General features: G+C 31.7%; 1 protein-coding gene across 3 annotated transcripts; it reads right to left on the bottom strand.

Annotated features, from left to right (window-relative positions):
- Window positions 1–38: 38 nt before the first annotated feature.
- Window positions 39–15,346, bottom strand: LOC143252307 (uncharacterized). 3 transcript variants are annotated; one of them, XM_076504233.1, is made up of 5 exons: window positions 15,202–15,346; window positions 10,152–10,295; window positions 7,313–7,436; window positions 6,316–6,437; window positions 39–5,451 (listed from the first exon to the last, which is right to left on the bottom strand). In XM_076504233.1, the coding sequence occupies exons 1-5, from the start codon at window positions 15,256–15,258 to the stop codon at window positions 5,218–5,220; spliced, it is 681 nt and encodes a 226-aa protein (XP_076360348.1). In that variant the 5' UTR covers window positions 15,259–15,346; the 3' UTR covers window positions 39–5,217. The 3 variants fall into 3 exon arrangements, with proteins under 3 accessions (XP_076360348.1, XP_076360349.1, XP_076360350.1); XM_076504234.1 differs by having other exon boundaries at window positions 10,152–10,290; window positions 15,202–15,345; XM_076504235.1 differs by lacking the exon at window positions 15,202–15,346 and adding an exon at window positions 13,779–13,804 and having other exon boundaries at window positions 10,152–10,290.
- Window positions 15,347–20,096: the final 4,750 nt, after the last annotated feature.

Raw genomic sequence — 20,096 nt, 5'->3', positions numbered from 1 at the left:
GTGATTGGTTACAGTGCATGAAAATATATCCAAAAAGAATTTTTAAAATCTTGCATCTTACTACAAGGAACATTTATTATGAAACAACGTATTACAGCTCACATGATTTTCATACAAAAACAAAATAAAAAATATGTAATGATTGAAAATGTTTTCAATGGGACAACCCAACATTTTGTTACTAAAAATGCAAACTGGACACAATTTAAAAAAAGAAAAAAGTACTGCACCCCATTAACAGGTTAACCATTTCTTCCATTAAAACAAGTATAAGTGTTAACATTTTATAAACAAATATGAACACTCACCCCCTTTGTATAATTTTTCTTAATGTTAAAATGGGCTTTTAATCACATTTATAGATATGAAACTTGAACACAGATTAATTTACCACAATTGTTTCTTCTGCAAGAATAGTTGTTTAAAGTTATTGTAAGGAAATTTTTTTAACAACTTTGCTTTCTCTCTACTTGTAAAATGAGTGGCAGATAAATTCACAACATCCAACAAATAAAGATCGAGTGAATTAGAGGACAACCATAGGATTCAGCATATGCTATTTAATTATAGTTACTTTACTGTGTATATTTATCATAAATCTAGAATGACTTCAATATTATATAGTAAGATAATTTGGCTTTAGCAAAATTTTGAAATATGATGCTGAAATGCCATGAAAGAATTTTAGAACACTGTCACTGAGCAGACTATTAAATATTTCTTTATCATTTTGTTTCAAATATTAACTAACCAACTTCATTACTTTATTAAAGAAATGAATTTACTGTCACAGACTTGAATTTATGTTCTCATTTCTGAAGTTTATACTTAAAAGTTAAGTTCTGCTACAAGTACCCACATCTTCCCATATTTTTACTCCCATTATGAAAAGTTTATTCCTTATGATAATTTTAAGCATCAACATATTTTCTTATGACCTGAAAATAATATAAACAATCATGTGAAGGGACATGCAACAAAATAGTGAAAATTTTAAAGACCAAATAACACAGTTAAATTAAAATATTTTTACATGTTTTAATACAGCAATGAGACAACAAACTAATGTAAAGGTTTTACCATTGACACAAGAAAACTCTAAATGTTTAGATATTTCTAATTTGTATCAATTACTCAGTACATTTCTATAGATTACATAAAACTGTTAAACAGTAAAATTACATTTCTTGGAAATGATGATGACGTTACAAAGGTAACAAAAGAAAAAATTTAAAGGTGTAAGATCTAATTATCTGATGACAAATTTTAATGGATTGCGAGTCACAAAAATACTCAAATTTAGGAAAATGAGTATATGACACACAAAAGCATAACAAATAAGTAATGCATACTAGAAAAACATTATCTTCTGAATTAAGTAAATGTTAATTATTCTATATTGAAGTAAAATATTAAATGTCAAAAACTTCAAATGTTTAATAAACATTAATTAATAGTGCACATTCCCATTTTGTTCAGAGATGAAGCTATGCAAAACTGGAGACATACAGCATGGGCATATCTGATGAATTTTTCCCATTTTCCTTCTTAAATGCAGAAAATGTAGTTAAAGAAATTAATATTTTGTAATTTTGGAGAACTTATCTTATTACTCTGTTGCTTTGCAGCTTTAAGAGCTATAAACAAGTTCAAAACAAATATGTAGGTTGGTTTGTTTTCTTTTAGCTGTAAAATATATAACTAAAATATTCTAACATACAGCAAACATGTGGTAACATAATTATAAACATTAAGAAAACAGTATCAGAAATTCAATATAAACTTCAAAATGAAGCTTTAGTAAACCTAAAGTCACTATTTTCAAAGAACGGCTGTCTATTGAAACATTTGAAAAAATACTTGAAAGTTGCAAATGATAGAATAACAAATTATCTGCCAAAAAGATGGAACAATCCATTGACTCCAATCTCAAAAAATATGCCCATTATTTTTACACCTACACCTAATACTGTACAACAAATACCTGCTATTAATTTTATAATACAGTACATAACTTGTAATAACAGCTATACTAGCATTCCTACACACAAGGTAAAGCATTTTGATGTGTTCTTCGTATTACAGCCTGCAAAAATGTTCTTTTAGAACACTATTTACACAGACATGCATCTATATATAGCAAGCCATTACTATTACATAGTAATTTTACTCAGAACAAATTGAAAGAAAATTAGACTGAAAATCAGAGAATCCTAACCAAAAATCATTTGTAGGCAATTCTGTAACACGTGAAACTAAAGTGTAATATTTAAACCATTACTTTAAAAACAATAAGTAATAGTTTTGTTCATTTATATGACAAGACATTGTATTACATTGTAAAATTATCATGTTGGTTTATTTTTCACACATTTATGTACATCTATATATCCTACACAAAAAGCATTATTTTCTACATTGAAATTCACCTGTGATTTTCCTATAAAAAGGAATGTGCATTTTTATTGATTTCCAGCCAAACTTTGTAACAGAGGACACTTTTAAGGTTGATATGTACATTCAGATTTATTACTTCATGTGTTAATCTAACTTTCATCAATTCTGTTGAAACAATAGCCCCCCACTAGTACAGCAGTAAGTCTACAAATTTACAATGCTAAAATCAGGGGTTTGATTCCCTTCAGTGGGCTCACTAGATAGCCTGATGTGGCTTTGCTATAAGATAACACACACTGTTGAAACAACCACACATTAGTGCTTTGCTAAAGTATTTTGTTTTTCTTTTACAGTTCTAATAATACCTCTGAAAAATGTAAGCAAACACATTATATCAATGTAATGATGTTAATCTCATACCTAATATTGTATGCTCCATAGTTTATAGCTCTAACCTTTTACTTTGTGATTTGTACGTCTGCACACTCTTAAAAAAACAGCTGTAGAAAAAAACATGTAGAATAATAAAAACAAGTTACATCTCGAGTTACAAAACTGTCATTATTTCTAATTATTTTCATATTGTTGAAGCTTTATTACAGTGAAGCACATCACTATATTGCTTGCTATAAAATGTTTAGAAGCGAGTAGATTTTGAGATTTGCGACCATAATGTAAATCACTTTCACGTATCAGCCCCCAAATTTAGTCTCCCATCATGTTTGAAGAGAAAAACAGGTCTTTTCCATTTACTTTAGGCATAAGCAATTGGGAAATAACACTTTCTGCCCAGGAACAAGAAAAAGTAAAACTTTTGTTACATAGTGTAACCTACTTATGGGTTAAATAAACAATAGCAACTGGTAATATCCAAGTATCCTATGAAGAAGTGAGACTGTAAATTAGGTAATTCAACAACATGAGGTAATACAGGAACAAAAGTACTTTTACTTTAAAATAAATATTTGTAAAATCTGTAAATCTGTAACCATAAAGCAGTAATTCTCAAAGTGTGGTTTGTGAGGGTCCTCCATGTGGTCCAAAATGCAAGTTAATCAAAACAGGACCATTCTTCCCATTAATTATGATATTTTTTGCTGCAGCAAGTGAAATTGGGTTGGGTAAAACCAGCAGGTGGTCTGTGCAATCTTTTGCATTGTTAAAGTGGTACATACACAAAAAGTTTGAGATCTACTGCCCAAGTTCTCTCTTAATAACTGGTAAAGCCTTCTTCACCTTATGGTATTTTCTGTGAACAGGTCATTTTTGTATACAGTATGCTTATTCTACTGGTAAATATGTTTTATTTCCAGTGCTAGATATAGAGACATATCGAAACAGTTATTGCTACCTTTAATGGCAGAATCTGACAGTATCTTGGCAAGATAAAATGTTAAGCAAAACACTATCCAGTTTACATACATTAAAGTTGTACACCACAGTATAAATGCTAATATATATTTACATATGGCAAGAGAATCAACATTTGTAAAAACTTACAGAAAGAATGTATAAACCACTTAAGCAGCCAAGGTCATAATTTAATAATAATAATAATAAAAGACTGAAACTGCGTGCCAGTGCCACATACAAGATTTGAAGTAAAAATTATCTCAAACATATAAATTCAAAATATTCAATTGTCTGATGCATTTAGCTTCCACTTTTGTACAAAAGTCCACAATTTCAAAACAATTAATACTATGTAATAAAAATTAATTAAATAAGTACAACACAGAATATAAAAATGAAGTAAATTTTGCAATATCAATAACAAGTTGTTAAAAAAGGTTTTTTTCTATATTCAGGGCTTAGTAAAAAAAACAGGATACAGATACATTTTCTTCTTTGTTTTTGTCATGTTATTACATTCTCCATAAACCTATGGATAAACATTACAAGGACAGAGGAATATTTACAAACTTTTATATTTCCTTCCCTACATAACAGATGAAGAACTCTTGAAATTTTAGAACAAGAAAATACACCTGTAATAAGCATAATGGCTGGCAGAGATTATGATTTGTAAAACCTAAAACAAGGCAGATAGACTCACCTGGTTTGGTAACTTCAGAAAATTAGTTGAAGAAGTTTCATTTGAGAAGGATTAAAAGTAACAAGGAATAGAGAACAATGGAGAACCTTAGTCACTGACAGATTTGGGGAAGGCACCATAATTAGTATATAAAAGAAAAATGGCACCAAATAACACTGACAAATGAAAACAAAAAGCTTCTAGATAATCATCTTACATACTAGTATTATGAATCAAGTGGGGGAGGGAAAAAGCTTGAATAATTAAAACTATTACAGTCCAGTTTTATGAAAAAGTCTAAATTCAGTCTCACAGATACATTTCAAACATTCATGATTTGTTATTACCCTTGAACCGTTTAAAGTAATAAATGGTATACAAATAACACAAACTGGCCAAATGAGTAACAACTATTACTTTTCTATTCAACTTGAACCTCAAAAAATAACTAGCCCTACAAGTCTGTGCTACAAACCACTCCACAGAATTATTGCCAAACACAATGGCTATAAAACAAAATAACACTTTAATAAGAAATAAAACAAATACTTATTCTAAAATTATAACTTCATGAAGTTAAAATATTAAAATAAAAATAATAAAATGGCACATAGATTCTACAGCAATTTTTTTTTTTTTTACGTGCTTTCAGCACATGCCTTAGAGGTTATGAAAAACATCTATGGAAATAACAACACGTCAGGTTGTCCCTTTCACAATTTTTGTTAAGACTTTCCCACCCTGGCAATGAGGTCACTTTTTGAAAACGTGTTAAAAAGACCACGTTAGTTCTGACTTGCAAGTGACTCGCTTTCCGTTATGGATGTTTCTTTCTGTGCAACAAGGTTAATTTCCTGTTTTTCTTCTTTATCCACATCATTCACCTCTTTTAGTGCTACTTCCTTTTTCTTATCACATTCTTTTATTGAACTGCCTTCTTCATGATGATCAAGATTCTTAACAGGCAATTGATTTTCTTCTTTACGTGGCCTTCCCCTTCTTCCACGCCTAGGTGTCTCCTGAGTAGTTTGTGACAAAAAACAGTTACGATATTTAAACGAATACCTGTCTCGTAGATGGAAGTTATGCAAATTCATGGCTAATGAAAGGTTATTTTAGGGCATGAAACATTGATTCCCTTGTATATAATTGTAAAAGCTGCAAAAACATCTATAAAAACAAAATCTGAAAACACAAATTTCCAAACCAATTTTGGTGAAGAACCACCCATACCAAGCAAAATAGTTACATAAACATACAACACTACTTTATATTTTATATGATATATGAAACACTTAATAGGGAAATACATCAAAAAGATAAGAAAATTTGGAAACAAATGGCCACTGTTGCAATTCAATAAGGGAAAACTGAATTAGCAACAACTTAGTCTAGTGTTGTACTCGAGCATGCATTTGGAATTAGCTGTTCGTAGACACTTCCTGAATTTACTATCAGCAATGAGAAGCTATAAAAGTTTAGTACAAATTGAAGTCTGCAACCACCTGTATAATACTACTATGTGTAAATAAAAATTGTTTTCTTTTATACAAATAGGAGTTAGACATGATTAAAAATTTTCCTCAAATGAGCCACACAAAAGACAATCTCAAATACTACTTTTTACAGTGTATTCAAGTATAATTTCAGTGTTTTAAAGCATAAAGACTGTATAAAACATGTGAGATTACCTAATATAAGAACTGCTACAATGTCCAACTCAACTTAGAGAAGATCATATAACAAGCCTATGTAGCCAGACAATAAGTTGAATATTTAAATTCCAGCATTAGTTTTCCTACAGTCTAACAGTTGTAAATGCATACTGTATGAATAAAAAAAAAATTTTATACAATAGAAAAATGTAAATAAAATTCCCTAACCTGTCTTGGAGTTCTTTTCTGAAGGGGTGGCGGAACAGGATCTCCCCTCGTCTGAGACCTAGTGCATCTCCTCTGTGAATCCACTCCATCAGCATGTCCGGTCTCCTTAAGAAGTGGTTCACCTAAGTAAATATTTTGAACATGAAGGATTTAATTGGTGTTTCTACTCTTTCTTCATGATACTTAAACATTTCTTTTAACTCGCCCTTCCCCATAAGAATTTCAAAAAGAAATATTGCAAACAGGAATTCTATACTTTAAATATTGTTGCTGGCATCCATTTGTCTGAGAGAAATGGTGAAAATTGCAACTCATATTGCAGAGATGCATCTTTATGTGGATCTAGTGTCCACCACAGGACATGTAGATCTCGATGGGTGATCCAGAGTTTGTCTGCTTTGTTCTGTCTCTCTTCTATTCCAGCTGGAAGATCCATTCCTTTTCATGTTCCTTGGTACCTAAGGGTGCACCACATCTTTGTCACCTGCTAAGGTTTCCCACCGACATAAATTCCGAGAGCCTTCATATCTGTTTTGCATGTGTCTTTGAAGCTAAGTTTCAGGTATCCAGCCAGTCTTCTCCCATTTGTTTGTTTGTTTTTCTGTACATACATGGTAATTTGTTCATATTCCATGCTGTGTAAATACCCTAACCAGGACAGACATATCTGATTAAGAAGTGTTGTTTTACTCAATAGTCATGCTATGTGAAGGACCCATAACTTTGATTTGCCACCTAATATTCAAAATGTAATTTAGAGTAAAGGAACTGTTCAGTTTCTTTTGTTGAAGTACATGTGCTGTTAAATTTCTCCACTGTACATGAGGATACTGAAAATACAGGCTTTATATACATTAACTTGTTACATTATTACACAATCATTCCAAAAAACATTAATTTCCTCTAACAATGCCATAACTTTCAACACCTAGTAACATATGATCATAATGTTGCTAAAGGATCCTAAGTACACTAAAATAAACTGTAACATGCATACCTGCTTTGGCAGTCTTCGTTATTACACTGATTCCCTTCATGACTGCTTTGCCATTATCCTGCAAAGCCTGGGTTGGAGTTCTTTCTTTATCAAAATTTTTCATTTCAAAGTGCTCATTATCAATCTAAAAATAGTTCAAAAGGCATTAGTTAAAATAACAGTACTGTTGCACGAAATAATAGCATCTTACGTGGTAAAAGTTCACCCTAAATTGGAAAGTTTAATAAAATTAAACAAAGCGTGCGAGTACGGAAACAATACCATACAAGAATCCTCCAAGTACAAGGTTGATGCCATATCAGCAACGAACTGACCACGAAATTAAAAACAGCTGTGAAAAAAACTGGTTTCTCAATTAGAATCATACAGAAACCAGATCTGAATTTTAAAGACTTACAAGATCTGTTTTTATGCCTAATACACACTGCAAGAAATAAAAGAAGTGTTCATCACATCAATGAGAATGAACAGAATGTAAGGCCATTTATATTGTAGAAACAGAAGCCCTTTCACGAACTTATCAATAAAGACATTTAAGGCACAAATAAAGATGTGACAGAAGAAAGAGTAGTAGTTGAATACTATCCTGAATCATGGTATATCAAAGACAAATTGTCTAGGAACGTTTTAAATTCTTGCAATATACAATACTTGCTCAGGTCTGAAATTTTAACAAATAACTTCCTATTGAAATATAAAAGTTAATAACAAATATAATGGATGTAACTGCTCTTAACTTTAACAAAATTTACTGTAGATAATAAGTTAACATTATCCCACCCTAATGTCATTAAAATTCCTTATTTACTTTCTTAAAAAAAAAAAATCTTCCTTTTTATGACAGTAACACTGATAAAGAAAATGTAAATTAATAATGAGTAGGTACAGTGGATGTTCCCTCTCACTCTCACACACTGTATTCCAGTCAGTATTACTTGAAAACTGTACAAAATTGAAAATATTTTAAATTTTCAACTGAAAGGCATAGCCTAACAAGAGACTAATTGACTTTTTCACCAAACCCCTGTGGTTTTTTTAATGTATGCATCTCAGCATTTTGAGAGAATGCTTGAAGCAGTAGAATAGTTTTTATGTTGCAATACATAAACACTTGGTTATTTGAACTAAAAGAAATTGTTATATCCATGTTTTAGAAATGCAGTGCTGTTATTGTCAAGTTTAATTAACATTCCCTCTGTATATTACGCAGAATTGTATGCAGATTTAACCTCTGTATACAACATCTAGTCGCAGGTCTCAGACTTGCAACGAATAATTTTATCAAAAAATATGAAAATCTAAATACGCTTGCAACGTACATGTCTAGGTATCGTACATTATTTTTAAAAAATTTTAAGAGCATAATAAAAATATAAAATCTAGTTGTGATAATTTACAAAACATTACCAGTAGAACAAACAAAATATTAGTACAGTCTTTAATGAGTACTTTAAAATTTATGATAACAGATTACAGGTAAATTGCTTTAAAATGCTAGTTAAAGTAATTTTTTGTGAGAACTTACGTTGTTTTTTAAAGACAGAAATATAATATAGTGCAAGATTGGATTTAAACAAAAAATAAAATCAAAGGACTTTTACATTTTAGAGTTTGTTTCTACATTTATTGGCAAGTGTAATTGATAAACATTTTCTGGCATTGACAATGTTAAAGTATAGTTCATTATCCTATCTCTGTGGTTAATATTGGGCCTCTCAATAGCCCTCTACAAAAATATTTTGAAACTTCCAGTTTAAAGAAAAGTTCACATTGTAGTATCACAAAAGAAAGTTAAATATATCATATAATTTATAACTGACTAACAATAAGTTTTGATTTTTTTTAATCATCTGTAAAAATTCTATGCAAAAATTCATTACTTTGTTTATAATGATAGAGATTTCACCATACAAGTACTGATAATGAAGCTTGAAATAATTAAAATCAAAATCTAAAACAAAAATTACATTTCCATGAATTTATATTGCATGATTTTGATAGAATCATAACTATCGTACTGAAAGTAATGCAGCAATATTTTTGATTAAAAGCATAGGCATACCTTTAGACTTGCAAGTCTTTAAAGGTTCTTGGCCTACTTTGAGCAAAAATAAAGGACACAAAGGATAACACTGTAAAAAAAGGGTTTTAAGGGTTTTACTGGAAACTGAGTTGTAGTCTTTGTTGTTTTACTATTATATTTTACAGATTTTCAAATTTTTACAACTAGGTAACATACACAGTCTATACAAATATCTACAGTAGAGAATTCCCAACCACCACCATTACAAAGACCTTAAAAAATTAAAATGATGAAAGAAAAACAGGAAACATACAAATTGTTGAAAATTTATTCAAATACAGCAAGGGAAAGCTGAAATAAGCCCAGCTACTTGAAGGTGGTCTTCTATACTGTAGATATTTTTGGTGAATTTGTCTCTACTTTTAAAATTTAAATAACATTAATAAGAGTGACTACTTTCCTACACCAGGTTGCAGAGAATAAAAGGCAGTAGTAGTATGAGGCGAGACATTGCAGGTTTAGGCATTCATCTCCTCACCCTTGTTTTAAATTTTCCATAAATGGTTAATTTGTTTAACTTGGGCATTTTGGATTTTGCTTAATAAATGGGATATTCCCAATGCTTTTTGGATGGTATAAGCCTTAATCTGTTGTGACTATAGATGACTAACTTGGAATGAAAATGCATGAAATGATCATAAATTCTTTACTTTTTAATAGCATTGATTTAAATCATGTATTATCAATAATTTTACTTGATAATTAAGCTGCTGGACAATACACTTCACATCATTATTAAATATATAGTACACATACCTTAGGAGTTTCCATCATTGCAGTATCGTTTGTCAGTTTGACTTTCTTTATCAATGGTTCATTTACAGCATTACTTCCAGCCATGTTTTGTTCTCCTCCAACATGTTCATTCTTGTTCACATCATTTACAGATTTATCACTGTTCTAACAGAAAATAACAAATGCCAAATTATTTCTACACACATAATTTTCAATTAATATTAATTTGGTACTCCAGTATGTCCTTATAACTACAAGCCCAAAATTGTTCTGGCCCATTTTGACACTAATATGATAACTATATTGGAAAGGTTTATTGTATATTGTGGCATACAAGTCTCTTTATAAATGTTATTCCAAGAAATGGAACACACCTTATAAAATGGATACAAAACAAATGTTGGGAAATTCTTTATTAGTGAAGTCAAGATCAAGTGAATTAATGTATTTAAACTGAACAATACACTCTCTGTACAGAGCCTTTGTTTCAAAATTCTAGGAAATACTCTTATAATCATAGGTCATAAAGTGCATTCTAATTTTCACTTTGATGATACATTCTACAGCTGAATGTCAAAATGCCTCCAAAAGATACAAGATATGAAGCACAATTCAAGATTAATATCGTAAAAGTTCCCAAATTATGAACACCTGTGATACAGTAGAGAACTTGTAGTATATTAAAAACTCATCTTTAATTGACAAAAGATAGATAAGAAAAATTATATCAAGAGTGTACTACTATGGGACATAAAAATTGGTTTCTGGCCTGAATTTAAAACAGACCATGAAACAGGTTGACAAAAACCACAAGTTTGGTCTAACTGCAACAAAAACTCAGATTATGATACAGGGCAAACATTGAGCTAAGAAGAGAATTATTTCTGATGTTACTGCTCAGAGTTGGTGCATCTGTTTCATGAAACAACACAAGTTGGTCCTATAACAGAAAATGATACCTGCTCAATGACTGAAAGAACAATTTTCCCAAGAAGAATGTGATGTCAGCAATAATCATACAATTCAATTAACTTTTTATCAATTCAGTTCCACAATGAGCACTTTGATGGATTTTAAATTTTATTGTCAATACTGTTAAATACATTGCATATAAACCTTTTTCTGAAATATTCATCTGTTTTCAGAAACATGTGCACAGTGTACGACGTCTGTACAATTTTTGGAGGGTGGACTTATATGAGAGTGATCAGAAATCTACATAATTTTTTTAGAGGGTCAACACTGGATCACTTGTATGTCATGATATATAGCTGTAAGAAAATCAATGACAGTGTACCTCATTTCATAACTAATAGTTAAGAAATGGCAATATAAAATTGAAGTAATTCTAATTATCTAAAATCAGTAGGTAATTAAACCAAACAACTTCTACAAATCAAATACTAAGTCAGGATCTTTGAGGCAAAATTACTAGAACTTAGAATATTATCAACATCCATAATAATCCACTATAATGACTTACTTCTTCCATCATTACAAACAAATAACTCATTTCCAGTTGTCAAAAACAGTTTTTTTATTTAAACAAAAAGTTACAATAGAAAATTTTTTTTTTTAAATATTCAAGGCCAATGGACATGTATAATTTTATCCTCACGTACTTTTAATTTTCATCTTTCCACCAATACCTTTTGGAAGAACAAAAAACAACAAAAAAACTTTCATAAACCACTTTCCCTGCATTGCACAGGTAATTAATTCAAGTGTGAAACTTTCAATAAATTAAGTAACACAATCAGAACTGGATTTGAGAATATCTTGTATATCCTTTTAATTTCTTGGTTAAATTAATTCAAAAAAAAACAACAACACTTGTTCTCTTAAACTGTGAAACTTCAGTTAAATGTTACTGTTTATGGGTCAAAACAAGTGATAGAAACTCTACATTTAATTTAAAAGACAAATTGTTTGGCAGTGTTATATTCCTAAGCATGGCTTAAGTACAAGAAGCCACTAATTCTAGTGCAAAATAGACATTTGAAGCTAAATGAAGCAATATTTCTACATTGCAAACACTTATTACTGAGCTTCCTTTGATTGCAATACACAGAAGCCTTTTGTGATAATCCAGCTCATCTTGACATTTAATAATATGGGGTAAGAGTATGCTAACTAATGATTAGGCACAGACAAAATCACAAGTTTAGACTTATCAATTTCATGTCTAGTACAGAATTCTCACATAGGGGGTTAAAAAACAGCTTAAACTGAATGTTAATAAATAAATACAAAAAATTGCAAGATGTTTTCACTGCAGCAACAACCTAAAATGGGTAAAGAAACTTAATTTTTAATTTACAAAATTCTAGATAAGAAAACCAAAATTGGGTCAACTTCTCTCAAAACTATTTTTCAAATTATAGCTAATTACAAAATAAAACTGTACTGAACTTTAGTTACACTGATTAGATTTACAGTTAATAAAATTAAGAATTTCCAAACATTTGCAAATAATGTTTGCACAGGATTCACAAAAAACACCATCCACAGGATACAATACAATATAAAATTGTTTATAACCACTTAGAATCTATACTTTATAAACAGCAGTAAAGTTTGCTGAATTTAAAAATAACAAATAGTTATGTAGCTTCGTAAAACCAAAACAATTTACAATAGTGCATACATCCAACAAAACAATGAATAATCAGAGTTTACTATTATAGATTCCTCTTCAAGCCAAACTAATGCTACAAAATGTTAATGATTCTCTCTCCCTTACATAACAAGTTGGGTATCTGATGACCATTTATGTGAATTAAAATGCAAGTTACCAATTATAAAGCTTATTTTAAGTTATATTTACCTTCTATAAAAATGTTTCTCATTTCAAATGTCAATTACAGAAATTACAAATTAAATTTTAACAATGACTTTGACAGTTCCATCAAGATCTACCAGATGAATGGAAGCCAGCCAATCACAGCAGGTGTGTCACAAACTGGCTTCAAATGTCTCAAATTGTCATTAGCAGGACACAAAATCACTTCCAATCTAACTGTACTGCATTTATAGACATTGTTGATGGTACTTGGTACAAGTGACAATTTTTGGCAGAAGATTTTTCTCTTAAAAGTATTTTCACTATTATGGAACTTTGATACAAGTCTTGTTTCTGTTTAAGTCTGCACCTTATATGGCATACTATACACCTGTATTATCTTAATATGGCTGAGTGATGTCTTTACATTAACTTCAGTTTCAGTCTCATACATCATACCATATATCTCTCCGATAACATAATTACACAAGTCCCTCAGTTTTGTTTGATAATGTAATTTCTACTGTACAACCATATGATTGACTCCATGAGCATGTTTCAGTTTCCTCAACAGTTGCACAAAATGTCCCAAATATTATCTTTCCCAATAAAACATAACCAGTTAATGTCAAGAAAATAATCAGTTAGTTAAAATTTATGTTTCAAGATATTCCAGTAATCAAGATACTGGGAGTATGATTTCTCATAATTATATTTGATTAATTTAAGGGTGGTAAACTTAATTAGTATTACAGCTCACAAAAATAAGTTACTTATCAAACTTAGTGCATTATTATTACCACTATTGTAGTCTATTGCAGGAATAACTAATTATGAAATCAAAGATTAATTGACTGACAACTCACACAAAAATCATCCAGCTCTGCCCACCAGGTGACAGCAAAACTGACAATGATTAAAGCTACACTCTTCCTCCAAATATAACTCCTAGTGTATTCTTGAGCAATCCAAGTATACAAATTTAATTCAATTGAGATTAACCATCAGGTCTCCAAAAAATAAACAGTCATGCTAAGTATGTCTTATGTCCAACACTTGGATTTGTTGTGCATGGTACTGTTAAACCTGCTGAAGCCCCATCTTGCAAAAGTCAACTGGACAGAAAATAGCTTGTTCCCAACTTCTGGCATGTGATAAATGTAAGGATAACAGTACAAGTGTGACTGAACTTCTGATGAATATGAGTCACCAGCAAAATAATCAAGTGAAATATACTTTGAAATGTTTCATAGCTATATAGTTATGAATACATTATTCTGACTGGACTGACCTAGTCTTGGTTTGATGATACGCATTTGTAGGATGACATCTTTGAGGAACATCCCCAAACATCTGTACAAATCTATGAAAGAATAACTTTTAAACTCTATACTGGGTTAACAAACAGATTGATCACATGTTTGAAGGGGGTTATGTAACTGAGTGTAGGAATGTAGAGGGCATGCTTAGATGTTAGATTACATTTATTAATATAGGTATAAAGGTGTTCTTTTGCATTGGTTTATTGGTTTAAAACATTAAAAGATTATGTACAAATTGCTCCCATGGTAAATAATACTAAATATTTTTAATTAACTGTCATTCTTCACATCATTAACTAATACAAATTAAAAACTAAACATTTGCACAACGTAAAAAAAAAATAATAAAAAACATACGTAAGTTTAACTAGTTGAATGACAACACCAACATCGAAACCCACAACAACGAAAGATGTCTTTTACAACTTAAAAGTTAAAATGGAATGGGGAGTATATTATTTATGCTAGTTTAGTTTCATCCTACTAAGTAGGTAGTATACTTTACAGTCGAAAATTGTGTTAGCAGCAACATTAACAGCAAGAGTACTTAAATAACATAATTCTGCTCTCTATTTCTAATATCAATAAATAATAATGAAGTATACTTAATTAGCTCTAATCATTACAAATACCATCTTGAACTTTACTTTTAGTTTCGATCTAAGAAAATTGATGTGACCAGAAGTTATTTCTTAATAATATTAATATCGTCTGTGGCACAGTATAAATTACAACTCATAAAAAAAACATTTTGATAAGTTAAACAATTTCATTTTCAATTACAAGTCATTCTAACACTAATATATGTCACTTATTCTGATTCATCTATTAATATTATACAACGAATACCACTCAAGTGCAACAGGCTAGGCATGAGAAGCGAATCTTGTTCAGTTGTCAGAAGTGTCAAGATTATCATTTCCATTAAAAAACAACTTAAAACTTGAATTTTTTTCTCGTGACTTACTTTCTGCGACATAACAAGACCTGATTCATGTTGGGATTCAATCGTCATGTCCGACATTTCTTATGTCAAAACATGCAGTACATATATACACATCCACGCAAAGATTATAAAAAATCGCCCACAAATCAAACCAATTTGAAGAAAAGCGTGGGTCACGTGAAGAACGTTTTACCGCCACCAGTGAGCTAAAACAGAAGCACGTGCTAAAAACCGCGTAATTTAAAAATGTAGATATTTTCTCATTCATCGAATAAAAACCAAAACCGTAAAACATACACTAAAATGTAAGAATTTAATAATACAATAAAGAGCTTATATAAAAACGATATCTGAATATTAAACTAAATAAATAGCTTTTTTCTATAACATAATGTCCTTGTTTCATGATAATAATCACTAACTTACAAAGAAGCCAAAAAATTCCAATCATTTATACTTGCGATATCACAAAATAATGCACACAAATATATGCATTTAGTACCCAAACTTTTCGCTCGACAGGAAGACTCTCGGACGATCTAAATTCTTCTTCATCTAAAATCAAATAGCTTTCATCTTGTTTCCAACACGAAATAGAAACACACAGACAAAATTACTTCATTGGCTAGAAACAACTATCTCTATTTTTTATCATCTCCTCAGCTATCTTATTGATACTTCACTGGGCCTAAAATCGATGACGTACCCTCATATTTAGGAATAAATGTGACATCAAATATTTCAGAATATATTAGATATTCTAGGTCTTTTAACTTTTTATCCTGGCATGGCTAGGTGGTTAAGACACTCGACTCGTAATTCGAAACATGCTCGCTCTTTCAGCCGTAGGGGAGTTAAAATGTGACGGTCAGTCCCGCTATGCGTTGGTAAAAGAGTAGCCCAAGATTTGGCGGTGATAATTAGCTGCCTTCCCTCTAGTCTTACACTACTAAATTAGGGATGGCTAGCGCTGAGAGTCATCGTGCAGCTTTACGCAAAAAACAAACAAACCAAATCTTTGATCTTAAGAATCTCATTAAGGTCCGTAGCTCTCTGTAACAAATAAACATTAAAAATATAACTCTGACAATACATGTTTCCATATGTATACCATATATAGTTTATAATTATGTGTTTGTTAAATTAGGCCTGCCCTGGGAAACAATGTGGTAAAATAATACAGTTTGTATATTTACTGCTAGTTGTACTACCAGTTCTTAGAACAGGTGTTTGAAGTATTTGAAATAGGTATTTAAAAAGAAAAATTAAATTACTTTTAATAATATTTATTTAAAAATCAATTTCCATAATATTTTTAATTTTTACCTAAACCTTTGATTTTCCAAACAAAGATTACAGAATCTTGTTTAGACTCTTGATACACGGCATTGTTTGTAATTTCTTCTTGTGACAATATAAACAGGTTATGATATTGTTCAACCCTTGAACATCCTACACAGAATTAACCATGTGAAAAGCAAGGTTGATTTATGAATAATACAGCAACATATAAACATTGACGTAATGTCTTATTAATTGATATTGCAAAACAAATTGTAAATGGAAATTAAAGCCTTTGCAATGGTTAGTCACTTGGTCGCAGAAGATATTTTGGAATGAAAACACCTTAATCACTGGCTTGACCAGATCTAATGTTAATTCAATAACATGTGGCATTAAAGTCTTAATAACCAGGCCTGCCAACAGAGTGGAGACTTCCCAGAGGATCGGATGGATGAAATCTGGTTGCACTGTATAATCCACAAAGTATTTTTGGGATATGTCTTCATTTAATCATAAAAAGCATCGTTTTGACTTTTCTTTGCATATAGGTCTGTATCTTTATATAATACATTCCTTGTTTATACTAAAGCAGATCAGATATAGCATTCTCATTTTTTAGGATACCATACCCTTGGATCATTGTTTAGAAGCCTGCAGTAGTGAGTTATTATGAAACTCCTCTGGTTTTTGGTCACCGTGATTTTGTAAAGAAACTGCAATATGTTTTGTGTCGGAAATAAATTTCCAAATGCTCGTTTTGTAAAGTATATAGTGTTAAACCTTTTGATTGAGGTTAATAATGCATTATATTAAGATTCTTATCACAACTGCATGAATTTTATGTTTTAGGATTTTTCATTGAAGAGTTTTTGAACATTGTGATCTCATTAACTACCTGACCCAGGGTAGCCAGGTGGTTAAGGCACTCAACTCGTAATCTGAGGGTCGCGGGTTCGAATCCCTGTCACAACAAACATGCTCGCCCTTTCAGCCATGGGGCGTTATAATGTGACGTTTAGTCACACTATTCGTTGGTAAAAGAGTAGCTCAAGAGTTGGTGGTGGGGGTTACGACTAGCTGCCTTCCCTCTAGTCTTACCTTGCTAAATTAGGGACGGTTAGCGCAGATAGCTCTCGTGTAGCTTTTATGCGAAATTCAGAAACAAACAAACAATTAACTGTCTTTCGACGCCCACCTCATCAGTGACAATAACGTCTGTTGGGTGTTGAAGGTTTTGGAATGTGATACAGCATTAACTATTTATTCTTAGTTTGTTGTAAATAAACAGAATACAGTAGTGAATATATTTGCGGTAAACCGCGGTGTCCTTTGCAGTCTTTTATGCAGTACATTACTTAGGGCTGATTTTGCATTTCTTCAAGTTTTCGATTCTGCAGGTAAGCTCACTTTTGTGGGTTTGGTTTGGTTTATTTTAATTTTACGCAAAGCTACTCGTAGGCTACCTGAGCTAGCTGTCCCTAATTTAACAGTGATAGACTAGAAGGAAGGCAAATACTTAGCACCACTGTTAGGTATTATAATTTATCATATGTCGGATAAGTCTTATGTTTTACGATTTCAAGTAGCCGGAAATTTTAATTTTAATTTAAAAGTTTATATGTATCGAATTTATGATATTTGCCAACAAGACTGATACACACAATCTTCTTTCTCAGCACAAATATATTTTAATATACAAAAAAAAAAAACGATACAGTTTATGGTAATGGTTATTACAAATAATTATTCACACACAGATGTTTAACAAACCACACCCAGTCTTCCACCTGGTCTAGAATTGAATATTTTATCGAGGCTTCACGGAGAACGAATAAATTTTATGTTGATACACAGATGCGCTTCATTTCATGGCGTCTGGTCAAGCATGGCCAGGTGGTTAGGGGCGCTCGACTCGTAATCTGAGGTTTGCAGATTCGAATACCCGTCACACCAAACACGCTCGCCTGTCAGCCGTGGGGCTGTTATAACGGAACGATCAATCGCACTATTCGTTGTTTAAAGGGTAATCCAAGAGTTGGTGATGTGTGGTGAAGACTAGCTGTTTTTCTTATAGCTTTACACTGCTAAATTAGGGACGGCTAGCGCAGATAGCTCTCTTGTAGTTTTGCGCGAAATTCAAATTCAAAAACTAAACCACTTGACAGCGAAGCAAGCTAGCTGCTTCACAGGCGCGCATAAGTTTTTCAATTCCGAATTTATACAATGTCTTCTTAGAAATACTAACGTAATGTTTGAAATTTGTAAACTTTCCTGCTCAAATATCTGTAATTTTCTGATTAATAAGTGTTTATCACAATCATTGCTTCCGAGGCTTGTAGTATACGGACTGTAGCAATCCAACAAAATTCTATTGTTGTCTCTTGGCGCGTCTATTTATAGCTAGCTTTAAAACTCATGAAGCAAGATTCTAGAAAGTTCAACAATATTCGAAAATACGCCAGTGTTTTCGTAAAACATATATTGTTCATTCTTACACTCGACAATCTTCTACAAATTTTAAGAAGAGGCGGGACTTGTGCAATATACTTTTAACAATATACGCTACATAGATTGGACTGTAACAATCATATATATTACGATAAATGTATAACAGTAAATTCTTTACAACCATCTCTCTCAGACTGCTGTTTTCACCAGTGAACTGTTTATTGACAATAACATTATAACACGTTCCTGCTAAAAGAGAAAATATGTTCAGTGACAAAGATTCGAACCTGTGAACCCGCATATTGAGAGTCGAGTCCCTTAACTACTAGGCCATACGCCTGGCATGACCAGGTGGTTAAGGCAGTCGACTCGTAATCTGAGGATCGTGGGTTCGAATCCCCGTCACATCACAAATGCTCGCCCTTTCAGCTGTGGGGGCATTTTAATGTTACGGTCAATCCCACTATTCTTGATAAAAGAGTAGCCCAAGAGTTGGCTGTGGGTGGAGATGACTATCTTCCTTCCCTCTAGTCTTACACTTCTAAATTAGGGACGGATAGCGCAGATAGCCCTCGTGTAGATTCGCGCGAAATTCAAAAACAAACTAGGCCATGCCAAGCCCCTCCATATATAGGACCTTCGAACAATTTGTTATGAAATGCGCTACTACGGAAAGTTCTAGTATTTTTCAAGTTCTAAATCCTGTGAATAAAGCCCGTTCCTTTGTGACTTTTGGGTAGTTCATTACGAAATATTACCAAGGTAGGTTCTGGTGTTTCTTTAAAAAGTGGACCCTGTGATCATGGGCTGTAGTTAAAGCCCATTTTTGTGGCCCTAAATCTGATGTTGGGGTCCATAAAAGAGGCAGTGGGGAAACTTAAGTCAAATCAAAGATAATAATAACAAGGATTAAGATCCAAGCCCACCACCACAGGCTATGCCTGTGGACTCACATCACTACAAAGTGGATTTTGATACCCGTGGTGAGCAGAGCACAGATAGCCTATTCTATGGCTTTGTGGTTAATTCCAAACAATCAATAAAGATTCAAGATAAAGTCATGAAAAGGTGAGAACTATAAAAGCTGAAAGACTGATCAACAAATAACAAGGAAACACTTGAAAGTATGACGCTTAGAGTTAAATATGATTTAGTGGGATTGCTCAAGGCCTCCTATGGGTTAT

This window comes from Tachypleus tridentatus, chromosome 6 (assembly GCF_004210375.1).
Source record: "Tachypleus tridentatus isolate NWPU-2018 chromosome 6, ASM421037v1, whole genome shotgun sequence".
NCBI classification, from domain to species: Eukaryota; Metazoa; Arthropoda; class Merostomata; order Xiphosura; family Limulidae; genus Tachypleus; species Tachypleus tridentatus.
This window is presented reverse-complemented; position numbering and strand designations above follow the sequence as displayed.